The 18,191-nt window shown below is 41.8% G+C and overlaps 1 protein-coding gene across 1 annotated transcript; it reads left to right on the top strand.

The window, feature by feature from the left end:
• Positions 1 to 361: 361 nt before the first annotated feature.
• Positions 362 to 17,746, top strand: tnni3k (TNNI3 interacting kinase). Its single transcript, XM_087836230.1, has 25 exons — positions 362 to 505; positions 729 to 837; positions 1,013 to 1,098; positions 3,533 to 3,630; positions 3,901 to 4,011; positions 4,085 to 4,183; positions 4,280 to 4,418; positions 5,473 to 5,617; positions 5,694 to 5,798; positions 5,891 to 5,985; positions 6,072 to 6,221; positions 6,300 to 6,383; positions 6,469 to 6,525; positions 7,844 to 7,936; positions 8,014 to 8,071; positions 8,156 to 8,350; positions 9,343 to 9,447; positions 9,534 to 9,586; positions 11,614 to 11,666; positions 12,150 to 12,282; positions 12,992 to 13,101; positions 14,219 to 14,278; positions 14,356 to 14,525; positions 15,522 to 15,601; positions 17,459 to 17,746. The coding sequence occupies exons 1-25, from the start codon at positions 466 to 468 to the stop codon at positions 17,536 to 17,538; spliced, it is 2,508 nt and encodes an 835-aa protein (XP_087692356.1). The 5' UTR covers positions 362 to 465; the 3' UTR covers positions 17,539 to 17,746.
• The last annotated feature ends 445 nt before the right edge of the window (positions 17,747 to 18,191 follow it).

Here is an 18,191-nt window from a genome sequence, read left to right on the forward strand (position 1 = left end):
TCTCTTTTTTTAAAGTGAGAAATCTGCATACTTATACATCACTGGAGATATTGGATTTTCTTCTTTATTTGAGTTTTTTTTTTTCACAGACTGCAGAGTCCAGCAGCATTGCTTCTATTTACTCAGTTTTCCTCCATCAGTGAAGAGGAGCTACAGAAATATATATAAAATAAAACTCATTTAAGTCATGTTCAGATTCGTGAGCCACACAAAGGGACAGTGGGACACTGTAGGACATCAATCACCTGCTTTGTTTTATACTGTACATATATCCACACAGAGGGGAGAGAGATCAGTTGTCATAGTTGTTAGGCATTCCACTCAGTGGTGTTTATTTTTAGCTCATGGCTATGATCCCCTTTTGATGTGGACCTGTGCAATTGTGGCCGAGGGAGAGATTGTGTTCCCGTCTTACTCGAGTTCACCAAACTACACAGCACAGATAAAACGAGAAGGATCCCCTCAATGGGAAATTACAAATCAAGACCATCTCAGACATGTACAGGTAATGACTTTTTGTTTCCCACATGTATACACATGACTGATAATGAGGTTTGCATTTGAAGGAGGGACGCCCAAGAGGATAGGTTACAGTTTACAGACACTGAAGCTGCAAAAGGCTATGTGCATACTCGGTAGATTGTTGAATATATGGCTAGATAATTAGAAATGTAAGATAAAATATTACGTTGTTATTAATGTTCCACCTTGATGATGGTGTTATAAAGATGAATGGAAGAAGAAAGTTGGCGAGTCATACTCTGTGATCATTGAGAAGTTGGACGACGACTTCCAGCTGAAAGACAGCGAGCTGGTGGATCTTAAGCTTGCTTTCAGGTGACAAACTCTTTATATTTCTGTGAGCGATCCAATCTGTATGAGTCACTATACGAACTACATTTAAGCTGACGTGCACTGTTCCTCTGTTGGAACTCCACCTAGTTTGAATAATTCTCTGTCAGTGGTTTTATATCGTTCACAAGCAGGTGATGTTGATTTTTCTGTGGCTCAGCTCCGATGAAGCTTTTCAGAAGGTGAATGTGAGCTACCGAACAGAGAAGGGGCTGTCGCTGCTGCATCTCTGCTGCGTGTGTGGAGGTATGCATGACTACTAGAGCCTATTAATAACTCCTCAACAAAATGTGACGGTGGAGGGAAGGATTACTGTAGCCTGACGGACATTATTGTTTGTGGTGTAAGCAGCACAGAACTAAACAGAAATGAAATGAACGTACTGTGAAAAAGTATTTGCCTCCTTCCTGTTTTCTTATTTTTTTTGCATACTTATCACACAAGTTTCAGATTTAATTCAATTCAAGTCACTTTATACTGTAAGGTAAAGACCCTGCACTAAGAGAGAGAAAATTCCAACAATCAGACGACCCACTATGAGCACGTGGCTGCAGTGAGATGGGGAATCGCCTTTTTAACATGGAGAACCCTCCAACAGAACCAGGCTCAGGGAGGGGTCGATATCTGCCGTGATTGGTTGGGAGTGATCACCAAACAAAAATAAATATTAGACACAGATTACCTGAGTTCATAAAAAGCACAATAACAATAACAAGATTCCATTTATAAAGTGGAAAAAGAAGCCACCAAAACCTGCCTGGCTCTACATGAAGAAGTAACTGCCCCTAAGTCTAGTAACTGTGTTTGTTATAACTGCCACTGAGTCTTTCACAACAGTGTGGAGGAATTTTAGCCCACTCGTCTTTCCAGGATTGATTTAATTGAGTCACACTGGAGGGTTTAAATGGTAAATGGACTGATTCTTATACAGCGCTTTTCTACTCTCCCGGAGTAAAATGGTAAATGGCCTGTATTTGTATAGCGCTTTACTAGTCCCTAAGGACCCCAAAGCACTTTACATATCCAGTCATTCACCCATTCACACACTGGTGATGGCAGCTACATTGTAGCCACAGCCACCCCGGGGCCACCAGACCATCACCAGTAGGCAACGGGTGAAGTGTCTTGCCCAAGGACACAACGACCGAGACTGTCCAAGCCGGGGCTCGAACCGGCAACCTTCCGATTACAAGGCGAACTCCCAACTCTTGAGCCACAATCGCCCCAGTGTCTTGAGAGTACTCAAAGCACTCTATACAACATGCCTCATTCACCCATTCCCACCCACTCATACAAACACTTCTAAACACAAGTGCAAACTAAACTACATTCACACACATTCATACTCCGATGAACGCATCGGAGAGCAACTTGGGGTTAGTATCTTGCCTAAGGATATTTGGCATGCAGACTGGGGAAGCCAAGAATCGAACCACCAACCTTCCGATCAGTAGCTGATCTGCTCGACCACCTGACCACAGCCACCCCAAGCATGAAGTTTAAGCATGAACAGCCTGTTTGAGGTTATGCCAAAGCATCTCAGTCTGTCCAGCCTTTGACTAGACCACTTCTAAACCTTGCAGAGGTGGGTTTGCTGGCGTGTTTCAGATTATTAATCTGAATAACCCAGGTGCAATTGAGCTTCCGGGCTGGATATTCTCCTTTGGGATTTTATGGTAGAGCATTCATGGTTCCATCCATTACATCAAGTCGTCCAGGTCCTGAAGCAGGAAAGCAACGCCAGACGATAACACTACCACCACCATGCTTGACTGTTGGTATGATGTGTTAGTTTTACAGCACACGTAAGGAGACTCAAACCTTCCAAAAAGTCTTTGTTATGGCCCTGTCCATAATCTGTTTTGGTGGCTGTTTTTGTCTGTGTCTTTAAGTCTTTGCAGGCCCCGGATTGGATGAGCTGACGGCTGCCGATTGGTCCGCTGATCATGTGGTCGCATTCAAAATCCATCACCAGCAGTCGCTAAGAAATTGGTTCTCCCTCTGTGTATGGTTTTGGGGACCAGGGCGGGGCAATCTTTTCAAACTTATGTTGCGTTCCTGTACCCCTAGACTGGGGCGTAACAGTCTTGCTTTTGTCTGGTCAGTCCACAAAATATTGGGATATGAGACGAGCTTCTTGTTCATTTGGTCAGCAGTGGTTTTCTCCTGGGAACTTTCCCATCGATGGCATTTTTGCCCTATTGTTGAATATTCTTCATTTGTGAATAATGGCTCTCGCTGTGGTTTGCTGCAATCCCAAAGCCTTAGAAATGACTTTGTAGCCCTTTCTTTAGATCATAGCTGTGCTGGGGTCACTGTGCTGCTTTTTCAGAGGTTCTTCAAACTATTTAAGTGATTTCCTGATTCAGTGGCTCTGGCAGTAATCCAGTCTGGGTGTGGCAAGTGAAATTGTATTTGAATTTGTATTCACTTGAGTTAACTGTGTCTAATATTAAATTTAAGTTTAATGATCTGAAATATATATGCAGAGAACTAAGAAATGAAGATGGGGGCAAATACTTTATCACATCACTGCACATAAAGGTTAAATATAAACGATAATAATGCAACTAAAGGCTAGAACTGTGGTTTCTCTAGTTTTTCATTCCAGTCCATCCTGTTATTTCATTTGCAGTAAGAGATATTTCACTGGTGCATAATGTGACATATTTGTGTCCAGGGAACAAGGCCCATATGCGCACCCTGATACTCAAAGGCCTGCGTCCTTCAAGACTGACCAGGAATGGATTCACTGCTCTCCACCTGGCTGCTTACAAGGTGCAGAGAAGTAAAGGGCAGTAACGTAAACTTCAAGGTGGAACCGTGTCCATGTCTTGCTTTTGTTATGCTATATGTTATCTGGCTGATAGCTTTCTAAATTTTTACCACATGGTGGAGTGCAAGTACACACAAAGGTACTATGGACATAGCTTCATGTTTTTATTTATTAATTGTGATAATACTGCAGATTAAAAATTACATATGCTTATATTTAACCCTGCAGCATCTGTGGAAATGCAGTATTACTGTTTTATTTGCATGCTGCAGGATAATGCTGAGCTGGTGACTGCGCTTCTCCATGGTGGGTCAGATGTGCAGCAGTTGGGATACGGTGCTCTCACGGCCCTTCATGTTGCCACTCTGGCCGGGCATCATGAGGTGAGAGAAAATGATCAACCGTTATGGACCGTGTTGATTTCGTACTTTGACCTGTGGCTATTTCCACCTCCAGGCTGCAGACATACTCCTACAGCACGGAGCCTATGTTAACGTTCAGGATGCTGTCTTTTTCACCCCACTGCACATTGCTTCCTACAATGACCACGAGCAGGTAAACTCCTCATGTTCAACTTCATGTGGGGACAGCATCTTTGTAAACACCTGTATTTGTGCTCTGGGCTTCTTCTGGTCCTCTCCTGTTTTGTAGGTGACGAAGCTGCTGCTGAAGTTCGGGGCCGATGTGAATGCAAGTGGTGAGGTGGGTGATCGCCCACTGCATCTGGCTGCTGCCAAGGGCTTTCTTGGTATTGTCAAACTGCTGATGAGTGAGGGAAGCAAAACTAACGGTAGGACCTGAGACCTTGAGAGGGCTCTGATCAAAATTGACACGGGTTGATGGTCTGTAAGAGAAACTTGATGGTTGATATATTGATACTAGGGATGCACCGATACCGATACTGGTATCGGTATCAGTTTGGTATCGGCCCCGATATACCGATACTGGTATCGGTATACCGATACTGGTATCGGGTATCGGGTCCGATACTGTAAAATGTGTGTGTACTCATACTCATAAAAGTTAACCGATACCATGAACCGATACTAACTTATTTCATTAATCAGAGGGTGGCTTGTCATTTCTGTTGTAGTTTTTTAGATGGGCCACTAGGGGGACATCCCGCGCGAAATAGGCACAGGGTTAGGCGAGTGAGACTGGCGGCTCCAGATAAAAAAGAGAAACTGGAGGCTGCTGTAGCTCGGCTAAACAAAATCAGCAGTGTGGACCAGAACAGCCAACTTTAACTCAGGTTTTGGAAAAGCGAAGAAAAATGTCAAGAGAAAATCCACGGGCAGTTAAAATAACAGAGGCTCTGACTCATTTTATCACTCTGGATGACCAGCCAATGCCGGTCGTGGAAAACATAGGATTGCACCGTCTTCTCAGCATACTCGAGCTGCGATATGAAATATAATAAATAAACAGAAGTGTTTATTTATTATTCTGAAAGCTCGAGACAGTGCCAATAGTTCAGTGATATTTTGTAAAATTACAATGTGGAGACTCTGCAATAATTTAAGAGAAGTGCTTATTTTTCACTTGAAATTTTTTTGTGGTCATTTTTATTAAGATTTTATTTTTTATTGGCAGAGAATAAAATAAAACCTGTCTTCCAATTCATTGCATTTGCGTGTGTGTGGTAGAAGTATCGGTTTTTGTACTCTGTATCGGCAAGTACTCAGATCCAAGTATCGGTATCGTATCGGTTTGAAAAAATTGGTATCGTTGCATCCCTAATTGATACAAAAGCATTTAAGCTTTTTCCCTTCTTCAGAAGCCACAGAGAAGCTACTTGAATTCTAAATTTGAATTCCCTCTAACATTTGTATTCTCCCCACCAGTGAATGCCCAAGACAATGAAGATCACGTCCCCCTCCACTTCTGTGCTCGTTTCGGTCACCATGAAGTCGTCCGCTTTCTTCTGCAGGGCAGCTTTGATGTACAGCCTCACTCTGTGAACATCTACGGGGATACGCCGTTACACTTGTAAATCATCTGCAGTTTCTCTTCTCTGAGTTTTTGGTACATGACATGAATTGCAATGAATGCTATGTCTCATCAGGGCCTGCTACAACGGCAAATTCACAGCCGTGAAGGAGTTAATACAGTACTCTGGTACAGACAGCCTTTCAAAGGAGAATATATTCAGTGAAACAGCACTTCATAGGTATATTTAGCTTAATTTATAGTGTGCAAAAACACATTTTACAGTGGACGTATTGCTCTGAGGTGATGTTAAATCCACATCTCATGTCACAGTGCATGCACCTACGGGAAAGATCTGGAGATGGTCAAATTCTTGTTGAGCCAGAATGCCATGAGCATCAACTATCAGGGCAGAGATGGACACACAGGTGAGAGTCGTTTACTAATTGATTTATTAATTTCTTACAGTGCACTGAGTTTCATTATTATCTGTGTGTCCTGTGCTGTTGTTTAGCTCTGCACAGCGCCTGTTTCCATGGCCATATCCGCCTGGTACAATTCTTGTTGGACAGCGGTGCAGACATGAACCTTGTCGCCTGCGACCCCAGCAGGTCCAGTGGAGAGAAAGACGAGCAGACATGCCTCATGTGGGCTTATGAAAAAGGTCTGCTTAGACTATTATGAGCTCGGCAAGCTTGGAAAGCTGAAATAAATGTTGCTGCTCACTTCCTGTTTTTTCCAGGTCACGATGCCATCGTCACCTTATTAAAACACTACAAACGTCCAGATGACTCTCCTTGCAATGAGTACTCTCAGCCGGGAGGGGGTTAGTCACCACTTGAAATATATTATCTGGATTAAAATCCCCACATAATCTCCTGCTAACGTGTCTGAATATGCATCTCTTCCAGATGGCTCCTACGTCTCTGTTCCGTCTCCTCTTGGAAAGATCAAAAGCATGACTAAAGGTACTGAGGTGGAGTGAAGCGCAGCTGATTTCCAACATCGCTGACAGCTCACGAGGCAGCGCACGCCATGTCTGCTGCCAAACGAAGGGGTTTAGCTGCTGATAATAACACTTGGTGTCTTTTGCTGTGAAATCGGGGGGTGGTGTAAACTACAGATGCGTCTCCAGCATAATAAATTGATATGAATTTGATAAAACACAGCTTGAAACTGTGTAAATATCAACGTTTGAAATTAGAAAGCTACATTTCAGGGAATGATATAAAGGTGTCAAATGTTTTACTCAAGCCAACATTAACTGATTTAAATGTATTTTAATTGCTATACATGCTACATGTGCCATCTATCCTGTGACCATTATAAGAATGTTATTCGATTTAAACTTTTGCCATGCTTTTGATTTTGATTTTGATTGATTTTATTGATTAGCATTCAAATATCTCAATGAATACAGAACAAAGATCTACCACAAAGCAGGAAAGCATGAGACAAGGCTAATCAAAAGGTATTGGCTGAAGCATTTGCTTATTACGCCAACCCTTTTAACAAAAGATCTTTTTGTATACAGCTCCTGTAGGGCTCGAAGCAAAGAATAAAACAAAGCAAAGCAAAAACAAACAAACAAACAAACAAAATAACTTTCCACCTTAGATAGGTAACTACATCAAAGCAAAACAGTCAAGAGTTTCAGTTTTATTATTTTTGCTCTTTTCATTCTTGATTTACATATTTTTCTAATACTCTATTTTTAAACAAGGAAAAAGAACTCCACCTTTTTAAATCACTGTCATAACAGGTTAGCTCCTCTAACAGAAACACATCTCTGCTTTATATTTGTCCTTATCTTGTTTTTTTTTAAAGAAATCTGTTCCCCTTAAGTCATATTGACTCTCTCTGACTTTAAACAGCTTCTGAGTACTGCGGCAAAGCAAGTTATTTTGTGCTTTATACATTATCTGTGCCATTTTATATTCAAGTAAATCATAAAATTTCAGGGTATTCAGATTAATAAACAAAATGTTTCTTGGTTCTATATAGTTTGATTGGTTTATAATTCTTATAGCTCTTTTTTGTAACTTGAAAATAGGAAGAGTGTTCGTTTTATATGCATTACCCCATATCTCCAGACAGTAAGTCATATATGGAAGCAACAGAGTACAATAAAGTGTGTATAATGATTTTTTATTCAGGACATGCTTTTAAAATAACACATCAAAATAAAGTGTGTCTATTGCAGGTTGAACAGGAAAACGTGCAGGCATTTAACATAAGCAACATTGTGGCTTGCAGGGTTAATGATTATTTAAATGTTCTTTTCAGAGAAAGCAGAAGTTCTTGTGCTCAGGGCCAGTCTTCCATCTCACTTCCACCTACAGCTGTCTGAGCTGGAGTTTAATGAAATTATTGGATCGGGTGAGTCTATTTCCTGTTGTCCCCCCCCCTCCATCTAATGTGCTTACAGATCTGATATTATTATGTGTCCCACACAGGCTCCTTCGGAAGAGTCTACAAAGGCAAATGTAGAAATAAAATCGTCGCCATAAAGCGGTATTTATTCACACAGCTTTTGGATTCATCTATTAGAAGGTGGAAAGATCTAACTGACCCTTGAATCTTTAATGTCTCCTGTAGTTATCGGGCGAACACGTACTGTTCAAAGTCAGACGTAGATATGTTCTGCAGAGAGGTTTCCATCCTCTGTTGCCTCAATCATCCCTGCATCATCCAGTTTGTGGGAGCATGTCTGGACGACCCCAGTCAGTTTGCCATCGTTACCCAGTACGTGTCTGGAGGCTCACTGTTCTCCCTGCTGCATGAGCAGAAGAGGTGAGGAAGTTTTTGTGAGTTATTTTGGGAATTATCATGTCTTAGCAATTTATCTGAAACCTTAACCATACACTACTAGTTAACTCTAACCTGGAGAGCATCTACCATAAGTTAAGAATCCCAATGTGAGCCTTTACTTTTTGTCTTTAGCCTTCGAACATTCTGAGTAAATATATTTGTGCCAGAACAACATAAATATATAATCTACATGACCGTGGCTCAGGGGGTTGGGAAGCGCATCTGTAACCGGAAGGTCGCAGGTTCGATTCCCGGGCTCTCTGTCCTGGTCGTTGTGTCCTTGGGCAAGACACTTCACCTACCGCCTACTGGTGTTGGCCAGAGGGGCCGATGGCGATATGGCAGCCTCGCTTCTGTCAGTCTGTCCCAGGGCAGCTGTGGCTCCACCAGTGTGTGAATGTGAGAGTGAATGAGGCATTGTAAAGCGCTTTGAGTGCCTTGAAAAGCGCTACATAAATCCAATCCATTATTATTATAAAGTATGCACACACAAACCCAAACAATTCAGTTAGAGCTCTCCCCTTCTTCATGCACCATTACCGAGTCATCTTTGCCATTACACACAAACTCAGCATTATACGTTCTACTATCTATTTCTAGTAATCTACTTCCAAATTAAAAAATGAATCCTAAATAAGTTAGTAGAACTCTGGTGCAGTGATGTAAGTAATAATCGTCCTTATAAACAGGTTGTAAAAAGAGGTCAGACTACTTTAGGTAGTTACTTTGAGGGGTGTGCACGGCGCAGTTGACTATATCGGGTCCCATTATCATCCTCGGAAGTGTCCCCTCACCAGTCTCTTCCCCTCAGCCTGAATCATCATTGATCCAGATGAAGTGTTCTGCTAACTGTGTGGCCAGGTGATGTCTTTATAGACTGTCCTATTGATCTGTGTAAAGAGCTGCGTGTGATTGGCAGGGGTCATTGATCTAGTACTAAGTGGTTGCTGCTTTAATGATGTGTCAATGGACAGGCTTATCGACCTGCAGTCCAAGCTCATCATTGCCATTGATGTGGCCAAGGGCATGGAGTACCTGCACAACCTCACACAGCCTATTATCCACAGGGACCTCAACAGGTAGGCACCACAGTGGAAACGTAGATGTTGGAATGGAATTGGAGAATAACTGTTGTCACTGCAAATAATACATGTCTTCCTTCCAGTCACAATATTCTGCTATATGAGGATGGACACGCAGTGGTGGCTGATTTCGGAGGTGAGGCCATAGATGATGTTTTCTTTATTCTTTTCTATTTGTCCAACTAAAATGTTACAAATGTTATTAGCAACAAATAAAATAACTTCCAGTAACGTGATAAATGTAAATGCTATAAGAACTTTTCCAATCATAAGCTGATTTAAAAGGTCTACCTTCCCGACTTGGTTTTCAGTCGCAAAAAACACGAGGAGAGCCGGACGGGGTCGTAAAATTAGCATTGACCCATCAGCAGGACCGGTAGCTACTCCTTTGTGCAAAAGGAACTGCCAGAGCTCCGCAAACATGACCTCCACTAGGCTGCTTTTGCAGCGGTCTCCAACCTTTTTTGCGCCACGGACCGGTTTATGCCCGACAATATTTTCATGGACCGGCCTTTAAGGTGTCGCGGATAAATACAACAAAATAAAACTAGTACCGGTACCGAAAAAAAGAAAATTTATTCATAACACACGTGAAAAGACCCAGGAAAACCGAGTAAACGATAAAAACGATAACAAAATAACGCTGAAAAACGATAAAAACCCTGAAAACCATACATTTCACACCTGAGCCTCAACTCTCGCGGCCCGGTACCAAACGACTCACGGACCGGTACCGGTCCGAGGCCCGGGGGTTGGGGACCGCTGGCTCTTGCATATTTCTGAAGCGAATAGGCGCCATTGGTGGACCTGCCAGTTGGGTTATTTTCTGGAAAATACCAGTGGAGCTACACGGTGATGGGGTTCAGCACAGATCCCACTAAAGGAAGTTGTTTCATGCTAATGGAGTCGATGTCCAACAGTTTGATTAGAAACATGCGTACGAGGAACCTGGTTGAGGCTGCTTTGTGGGGCTCTGGGAGTGCTCCTCCTGTTTATCTTTTCACAAAGCAGATACTGGTCCTCCTGCTGGGTTAATGGGCTCCCAGTGTTGCTTCCATACTCTTGAAACCGTGTTGGAAGACTCAGCAAACCTTCTTAAAAAAATGTATTAGATAAAAGTTGTCTTGCAAGACTGCATTAGGGATTTTTAAAAAACTCATCTAAGAAGCTAGCAGACGCTTGATGGCTAATTTCTCGCTTTAATTTTGCAGCAGAGGTTAAAATTAGTAAGTTTAGCTTTGAAAAAAAATGAAGGGCTAGCACTAGCCTACAAACAATGAAAGATTTGGTTCCAGGCTGGTCGATGCTGACACTTTCTGCTGTTCCTACAAACAGATCAGATCATCCACTGAACCGAGGTTTGATGGCCCAGAGCTCCAGTCGAGCATAGACATTTTTAACCAGTTCATCAGAAAATTCAAATTCAAATTTTATTTGTCACATACACAGTCATACACAGTACGATATGCAGTGAAATGCTTAGACAACTGCTCGTGACCTAAAGAAAAGGCTATGAATAAGATAGGAAATAAATATGAAAATTAAAAAGGGTAAATTTAACTGGGAAAGAATAAAATAAAATATATAAATTAAAGTTGAAAATAAAACAACTGTACAACAAAATACACAATACACAGTATAGAAATATATAAAAATGTATGAAGAAATATAAATATATATATACACAATAACAGCAGCTGTACAAGTATTAATAAGTCGCCTAAGCCAGATAGAGCAAGATTGGACTAAATTGACAGTGATGCTTATTTATGCTGAGGTTTTTACAATATTGGCCCACATTTATAAGCAAGGAGCCCAGCTATATATGAATAAGGTCAGTGTGCCATAGTCTACTTTACTTACATGAAGTAATTGTGCTCTTGTGATGTCACCAATATCAGAAGGATTTAACTGGAAATGAAGAATATAGTGTCCAGTGTTGTGCAATCCACATTTGTAAGTGTCTTGTTCAGTGCAAATATGCTTTAAAGTTTATTAACAATAAAATCTGCTCTTGATCTGTTCAGCACACTTAGCCTGACTCGGTCTGTCATGACGAGTAGCTCAATCCTTATCTAATTCAGGAACACTTGTGCTGCTGTTACTTTTCATTTTTCAGCCTGTAAATTACGTGATGTTATAAATGTCGTTGCCTCTCTGCAGAATCCAGATTTCTACAGTCTGTTGAAGAGGACAACATGACCAAGCAGCCAGGGGTCAGTGCTGCTTGCTCTTTCACATTTACTTGAATGAGTTTTCTCCCCTCTTTAGCCAAATAACTCTGACACCATCTGCAGCATCCATGAAAGACTGAGTGACTTTCAAAATTTAAAGATAAAAAGTCTAAGCTGTTGTTTTGTTGGACTTCAAGCGAGTGCTTTCTCTGGCAACTGCCATCAATTATCTGCCAGCTAAAAAAGAAAAGTGCCTTCATGCAGAATTTGTATGAATGTGCTGACTCAATGCTGCACAGTGCTTGGCCTGCAGTTTGGTGTTAAGTGTGTTTCATCTCCAGGGAGCTGCCTGTTATGATGATCTACTTGCCCTTGCTGGGACACAGCGTTTATGGTTTTAAATGGGCTTCATTTTGTTTGCATACGTGTGTGCTGCCATTAAAGTAGACCAAATTTTAAAAAATACACGTCCGTCCTCACCTCTTGAGCTTTCAACAACCTTTATCTCCACGTGTGTTTTGGCAGAACCTGCGCTGGATGGCTCCTGAGGTGTTCACCCAGTGCACTCGCTACTCAGTGAAGGCGGACATGTTCAGCTACGCCCTCTGTCTGTGGGAGCTGCTGACGGGAGAAATTCCCTTTGCTCACCTGAAGCCTGGTCATTTTTCATCAAATGAGTTCAAACAGAAGTTAAATCAGTGACATCTTGTATTGCAAAATCAGTGCCCGATCCATACATTAGCCAAAAGTACGGAGCCCCGCAGGGGACATGGGAGAAAAAAAAATTAAGACGGACTTTTGCGAGATCTCGCAAAACTAACTCGGGATCTCGCAAAACAAACTCGGAATCTCGCAAAACTTTTGCGAGATCTCGCAAACGTTTTAGCCGCATTCTTCGGACGCTGGCTCGAAGCCGACCGGGCGGTCGAGGCACGATGTGCCGGGAAAGCGGTGTTCCTCCCGGCTGTAGTAGGTCTCGACCTCCCATTAGCTCCCGTTAGCTTCGAGCTAATGGGAAGAATGCGGCTAAACTCGGGATCTTTGCGAGATCCCGAGTTTGTTTTGCGAGATCTCGCAAAAGTCCGTCTTAATGTTTTTTTTCTCCCATGTCCCCTGCGGGGCTCCGTACAAAAGACTGTCCACGTGGTATTTTAGAGTTTCAGACTTTTGAAGAAAAAATTCAGTGAATGCAAAGACATGAGCTAGCTCATCACCTCAGTGCAGAAATGTCTGACAATTAGCAGTAAACAAAGCATGCATACATTCTACTTGCACTACAAACAAATACTAAACACACAAATAGATCACAAAAGCAGTTCAGATAACACTTTTTACAGCTGAATTTAAAATATCTGTTTTGTCCTTAGCTGCTGCAGCAGCAGACATGGCCTATCATCACATCCGGCCTCCTATTGGTTACTCCATTCCCAAACCCATCTCTGCACTTCTGATGAGGGGCTGGAACTCCTGCCCAGAGGTAAACGGCCTGATGGTGCTGAGAAGTAATTACTCGGATAGCAACTTGTTCTTAAATTACAGCTCGTCAGGATATACTCAACTATTAAAAGCTTTATTGTATTAAAATATAAAATACTATGATGTCATCCATATTATATCAGCCATTACTATATAAACATAATAAGGCTCTGAGAGTCACAGGATGCTGAGTCAGCTGCTCCTTCAGTGCACAAGCAGCAGTAATGAATGAGAGAAGCTGATCCCCAGATGACAGATTATTGCATCGCTGTTCACATTTAGGAGTACTCAGGACCCTGACGATCCTCCCTCTGTGCTGTTTATAACTAGCTGGGATTCCTCTTCTTTTCTTCCCCTTAATGTTGTCACACGGCTGATCATGCAGGCACATTTTCCTCCCAGTGGTACGTCGACTTCCTGTTTACTTTTGTGAGCCGCTTGTCCCACTTCAACGTCATGAAAGCATTTATTTAACAAGAGCAGGCTGCCACAGGATCTTACATGCAGGCTTCTCTCCTGGTGCCTCACCTATGCAGTGAACTGGTTCTCACGTGGCTTTCAAACTGGGACATGCTGTACTGTAGATTTCCAGATGAACGGCTGTGACGTCTGCGTAATTTAAACTTGATGAAAGTGCAAACTGTTGCTTTTGAAACATACATATATAAAAAAATTTTAAATTTCCTAAAGTTAATAATAAATTGCTGTAAAACCTTTTGAAAACATAATGCAGGGAAAAGGTTTTTAAAAACGCGTATTGCATTTTTATACATCTTTAAGTGTTTCCTAAATGTTATCCTACATTTGTTTCAGTCTTGGCTTCAGTCATTGACATGCAGACAGACGCTCTCTCTGGATGTGATGTATAATTGAACAGCTTTGCAGGGTGGCAGTGTTTGTTCTTTAACAGCGAGGCGAGAGATCTGAGGGCTGCTTTTAAAAGCACAGGTCACCTTTGCTTAGTGTGTGGGTGGACTAAAATAAGCAGAATATACACGCCAGTTTCGGAGAGAATACACCTGTGCATCTTTTTGGGGATGTGCCTGATGCATTTCTGAGTGTTTATAAAAACGCTAAAATAAATATAGTTTCCTTTCTTTTTGCTTTTGAAATTTTAGGACAGGCCTGAATTCTCTGAAGTGGTTTCCAGCCTGGAGGAATGCCTGTGCAATGTTGAGGTACATAATCTGCCACGTATAATTAAATGCCTACATGGATGTTGTAATAATTGCATTTTCTCTATTATGTATCACAGCTGATGTCTCCAGCTTCCAGTAACAGTAGCGGCTCCCTCTCTCCCTCCTCCTCGTCTGACTGTCTGCTCGGGCGAGGAGGACCCGGCCGGAGCCACGTGGCCGCCCTGCGCTCTCGTTTTGAACTCGAGTATGCTCTCAACACTCGCGCCTATGCTTTCTGGACCCAGAGGTAAGACAACTCGAGTGTCTCCTTAAACAGGAGGGAATAATTTACTGCACACTCGCACTCGTTTGGTCCTCTACTGCTGGCCAAAGCCCACTGTGGTTAATATCTTAATTCTCTAACATTTATTTCTGGCTAAGATGGACGGGTTTTCTTTAGTTTGCTGGCTTTCTGATTGCTCCTTTGAGAGCACATCCCTGCCAAGGCCATAAAGAAAGTGGATCTCGAGCCAAACCGATACTTAGAAAAGGCCAGTTTTGAGATGAAAATATACAACAATGTATATGTGAGTATATACAATAAAAACGTGGCTTCAAGTCTCAAACATGTCTGGGCTTATTCGACAAGAACGTGATGTAAAAGCAAATCCTGTAAACACTTTCAACAACTGTCATGCTGATAACAAGCAGGCAAGTTGAGCAACTCCATTCAGTGGGGAGTAGAGTTGCTCGGATACCAACCAGGAAACAAAGGAAAGCAAATGTAATAAAACAGTCCTGTCACTGGCTGTGAAGGAAGTTAGACACTTGTCTTTGAGCTTGTTTGTGTGTGTGCATGAGAAGAGTGAGAGCCTGGTAACAGTCAATATGGAGTACTGAAATTAGACACTTTGTAAATATTGTCCTACAAAGAAAACTCCTCTGCAACTTTCAGCCACATTTAGTTTCATGTTTCACAGATCGTAAATAAATTGTAAAAAACTGAAATCGGAACAATGAAGTCAAATTCCCTAACCTGAATAACCTTTTCCTATTATTATGTCTCCTTATTATGATCTGGGGTTGCACATTTATACCTGTCATGAATTTTGTATGCAGCACACCTGCAGAGAAAGCGAAAGTAGGCAGCTGTTGAGTCTGACATTACATATTGAGTTTCTTTGCTTGGAGCTGCCTTCGTCTCATCTGTCTTTCTCCCTGTAAAGGCAGCAGTATATATTCCAAAGTATTGTTTTCCAGTAGATTAACGAACAAATGCTGAGGATGTTCTTTTTAATTTCAGTGAGCGGCGCAGAGCATCTGGAGGGCTTTCACTGGAGGAACTCAGAAGGAGCATGCAGTTCTCTCCCATCGATCGAAATGGTTTGTGTGCATAACACAACAGTAACACTGTATGATTACACAAATTACTTTTTAAGTAGATCTCTTGCATTTCAAAACTTTTGTGTTAGTGCTTGTCATCATTCTGAACTTGAATGTGGCCCAATTTTTAACCCGTTTTTAAAGCGGCTGGTTTGGTATACAGTCACTGGCCACTGCATTAGGTACACCTGCTGATGCCATGCAAACCTCTAATCAACCAAGCAAATCGATTTAGGCATTTTAAAGCGGACCTGCTAAAATTCAAACCGACCACTAGAAGGATGAAGAAAGGTGACTGTGGCATGGCTTGTTGGTGCCAGACTGCCTAATTATTTTCAAAGCTGCCGATTTACTGGGATTTTCTCACACAACCATCTCAGGGGTTTATAGAGAATGACCTGGAAAAAACAGAAAATACCCAGTGAGTGGCAGTTTCATGGGTACAATGCTGTGTTGGTGCCAGGCGTCAGAGGAGAATGGCGTGACTGATAGGAAGGCAACAGGAACACAGATAACCACTTATCGATCGTGGCTCAAGAGTTGGCAGTTCGTCTTGTAATCAGAAGGTTGCTGGTTTGAGCCTCGACTCCGACAGTCTCGGTCGTTGTGTCCTTGGGCAAGACACTTCACCCCTTGCCGTGGTCAGTTTCCGGCAGCCTCGCCTCAGCTGTGGCTACAATGTAGCTGCCATCACCAGTGTGTGAATGTGTGTGTGAATGGGTGGATGTAGTGTAAAGTGCTTTGGGGTCCTTAGCAGTGTTGGTCAAGTTACTTGAAAAAAGTAATCAGTAACTAATTACTGAAAAAAGTAATCCCGTAACTTTACTGATTACTTATTTTCTCTGTGAGTTTCCCATTACGTCGTAGCTACTCGGTGCTTGTTTGGAAGTTTAGGGGTTTTTTTCGCTGTAAAAAGAAGTTTTCTTCCCACGCACAACGGACACTAATGTTTTTGTCACTTTTTATGGAATCAAACTCAAAGTAAGGTCAGTACTTCCACGCTTTAAACGCTGCACGCTCATACTCTCTCTGCACTCGATATATGATGGTAAATGGTAAATGGACTGGTTCTTATATAGCGCTTTTCTACTCTTCTGAGAACTCAAAGCGCTTTACACAACTTGTGCATTCACCCATTCACACCAGCACATCTCTCTAAGTGCTTTCTAGATAACATTCACACACATTCATACTCCGATGGATGCATCGGAGAGCAATTTGGGGTTAGTATCTTGCCCAAGGATATTTGGCATGCAGACTAGGGGAAGCCAGGAATCGAACCACCAACTTTCCGATCAGTAGATGACCTGCTCTACCACCTGAGCTACAGCCATCATGATCCATTGTTGATCTGCACACAGCTGTTGTCACGAATGTCGCACTCGCTTACGTCACTGTCACGAGATATTCTCGCAAAAAAAAATTAAGGTTTTAGTAACGCAGTAACGCAGCGTTCCTACGGGAAAGTAATGTAATCTAATTACCGTTTTTGCAATAGTAATCCCTTACTTTACTCATTACTTGAAAAAAGTAATTGGATTACAGTAAAGCGTTACAAGTAACGCGTTACTGCCCATCTCTGGTCCTTAGGGACTGAGTAAAGTGCTATACAAATAAAGGCCATTTACCATTGCAGCAAAGAGCCTATAACAATAGAGTCGCATTAAGACAAGTATGAAACTGTTTCCTGGAGTCAGCTCGTTGAATCTGTGGCCTGAAGACTTAAGACAGTTTTGATGGCAAAAAAGAAGAATTCTAGCAAGGTGTATCTAATGAATTGGTCCATCAGCCCTTGATCTGTTATTGGTCCTTCTTAACCACCACATAAAAAAAAATCCTTGTTGTTCTCATCCTCAGGGTATGTGTCTGACCCCATGAGCACCATGAGATTCTGTTCCTCCCTCAGCAGCAGCGGCAGCTTTGAGGAAAGTAACTGAACCCTCCCCGAGCTCCAGACTCGTTATTATCATCGTATTAATACAGATAGTTGTGTATTTTGTGACATTTTTGATGTAATAAATAAATCTTTAGAAACTGCATATGATGATAACTGAGGTTACCTGTTATTTGATTATAACATACAGTCTATGCATGATCTGTTTGTGAACTGAAACTTAGTTACGCTGTTTTTTAAAAACGCACATGTAAAACAACGTTTTCTCTTTATTCTTGTTCTTGATGATAAATTTAAATGTAAAGACATTTTATTTGTCAAAAAAAAATACAGAAAACTTTGCATTTTATTTTTGTCTGATTGTTTTTATTTAAACTTTCGGTTACTGACAGATATCAAATGAAACGATTAAGCCTCACAAATCCAAGCTAGCCGTAAAAAAAGACAAAAGGGAAATGCAAATACATGTTAAACATATCAGAGGAAGTAGAGGTAGAGTTAGCAGCATTACAAACAACAACTGAGCTTATATTTGACATTTCCTAGTCACCACCAAACTAATTATCATCAGCCTAATGATGAAGATCGAGCTTTGCGTTCTTGTTGTTCTACTGTATATTCTCCTAGCTACTGCGATCCAGTAATTATGTGAGTGTGCTGACTGACTGATGATGCCATTAACAGTGTTCGATTACA

Source organism: Neolamprologus brichardi, chromosome 23, assembly GCF_056152115.1.
Source record: "Neolamprologus brichardi isolate AB-2024 chromosome 23, ASM5615211v1, whole genome shotgun sequence".
Taxonomy (NCBI): Eukaryota; Metazoa; Chordata; class Actinopteri; order Cichliformes; family Cichlidae; genus Neolamprologus; species Neolamprologus brichardi.

Coding starts and splice junctions, on each gene's coding strand:
- tnni3k (XM_087836230.1), top strand. CDS start 466: ATGGGAAATTACAAATCAAGACCATCTCAGACATGTACAG. Junction 3,631..3,900: donor TCCACCTGGCTGCTTACAAG/GTGCAGAGAAGT, acceptor TGCATGCTGCAG/GATAATGCTGAGCTGGTGAC. Junction 9,587..11,613: donor AGTGGTGGCTGATTTCGGAG/GTGAGGCCATAG, acceptor GCCTCTCTGCAG/AATCCAGATTTCTACAGTCT.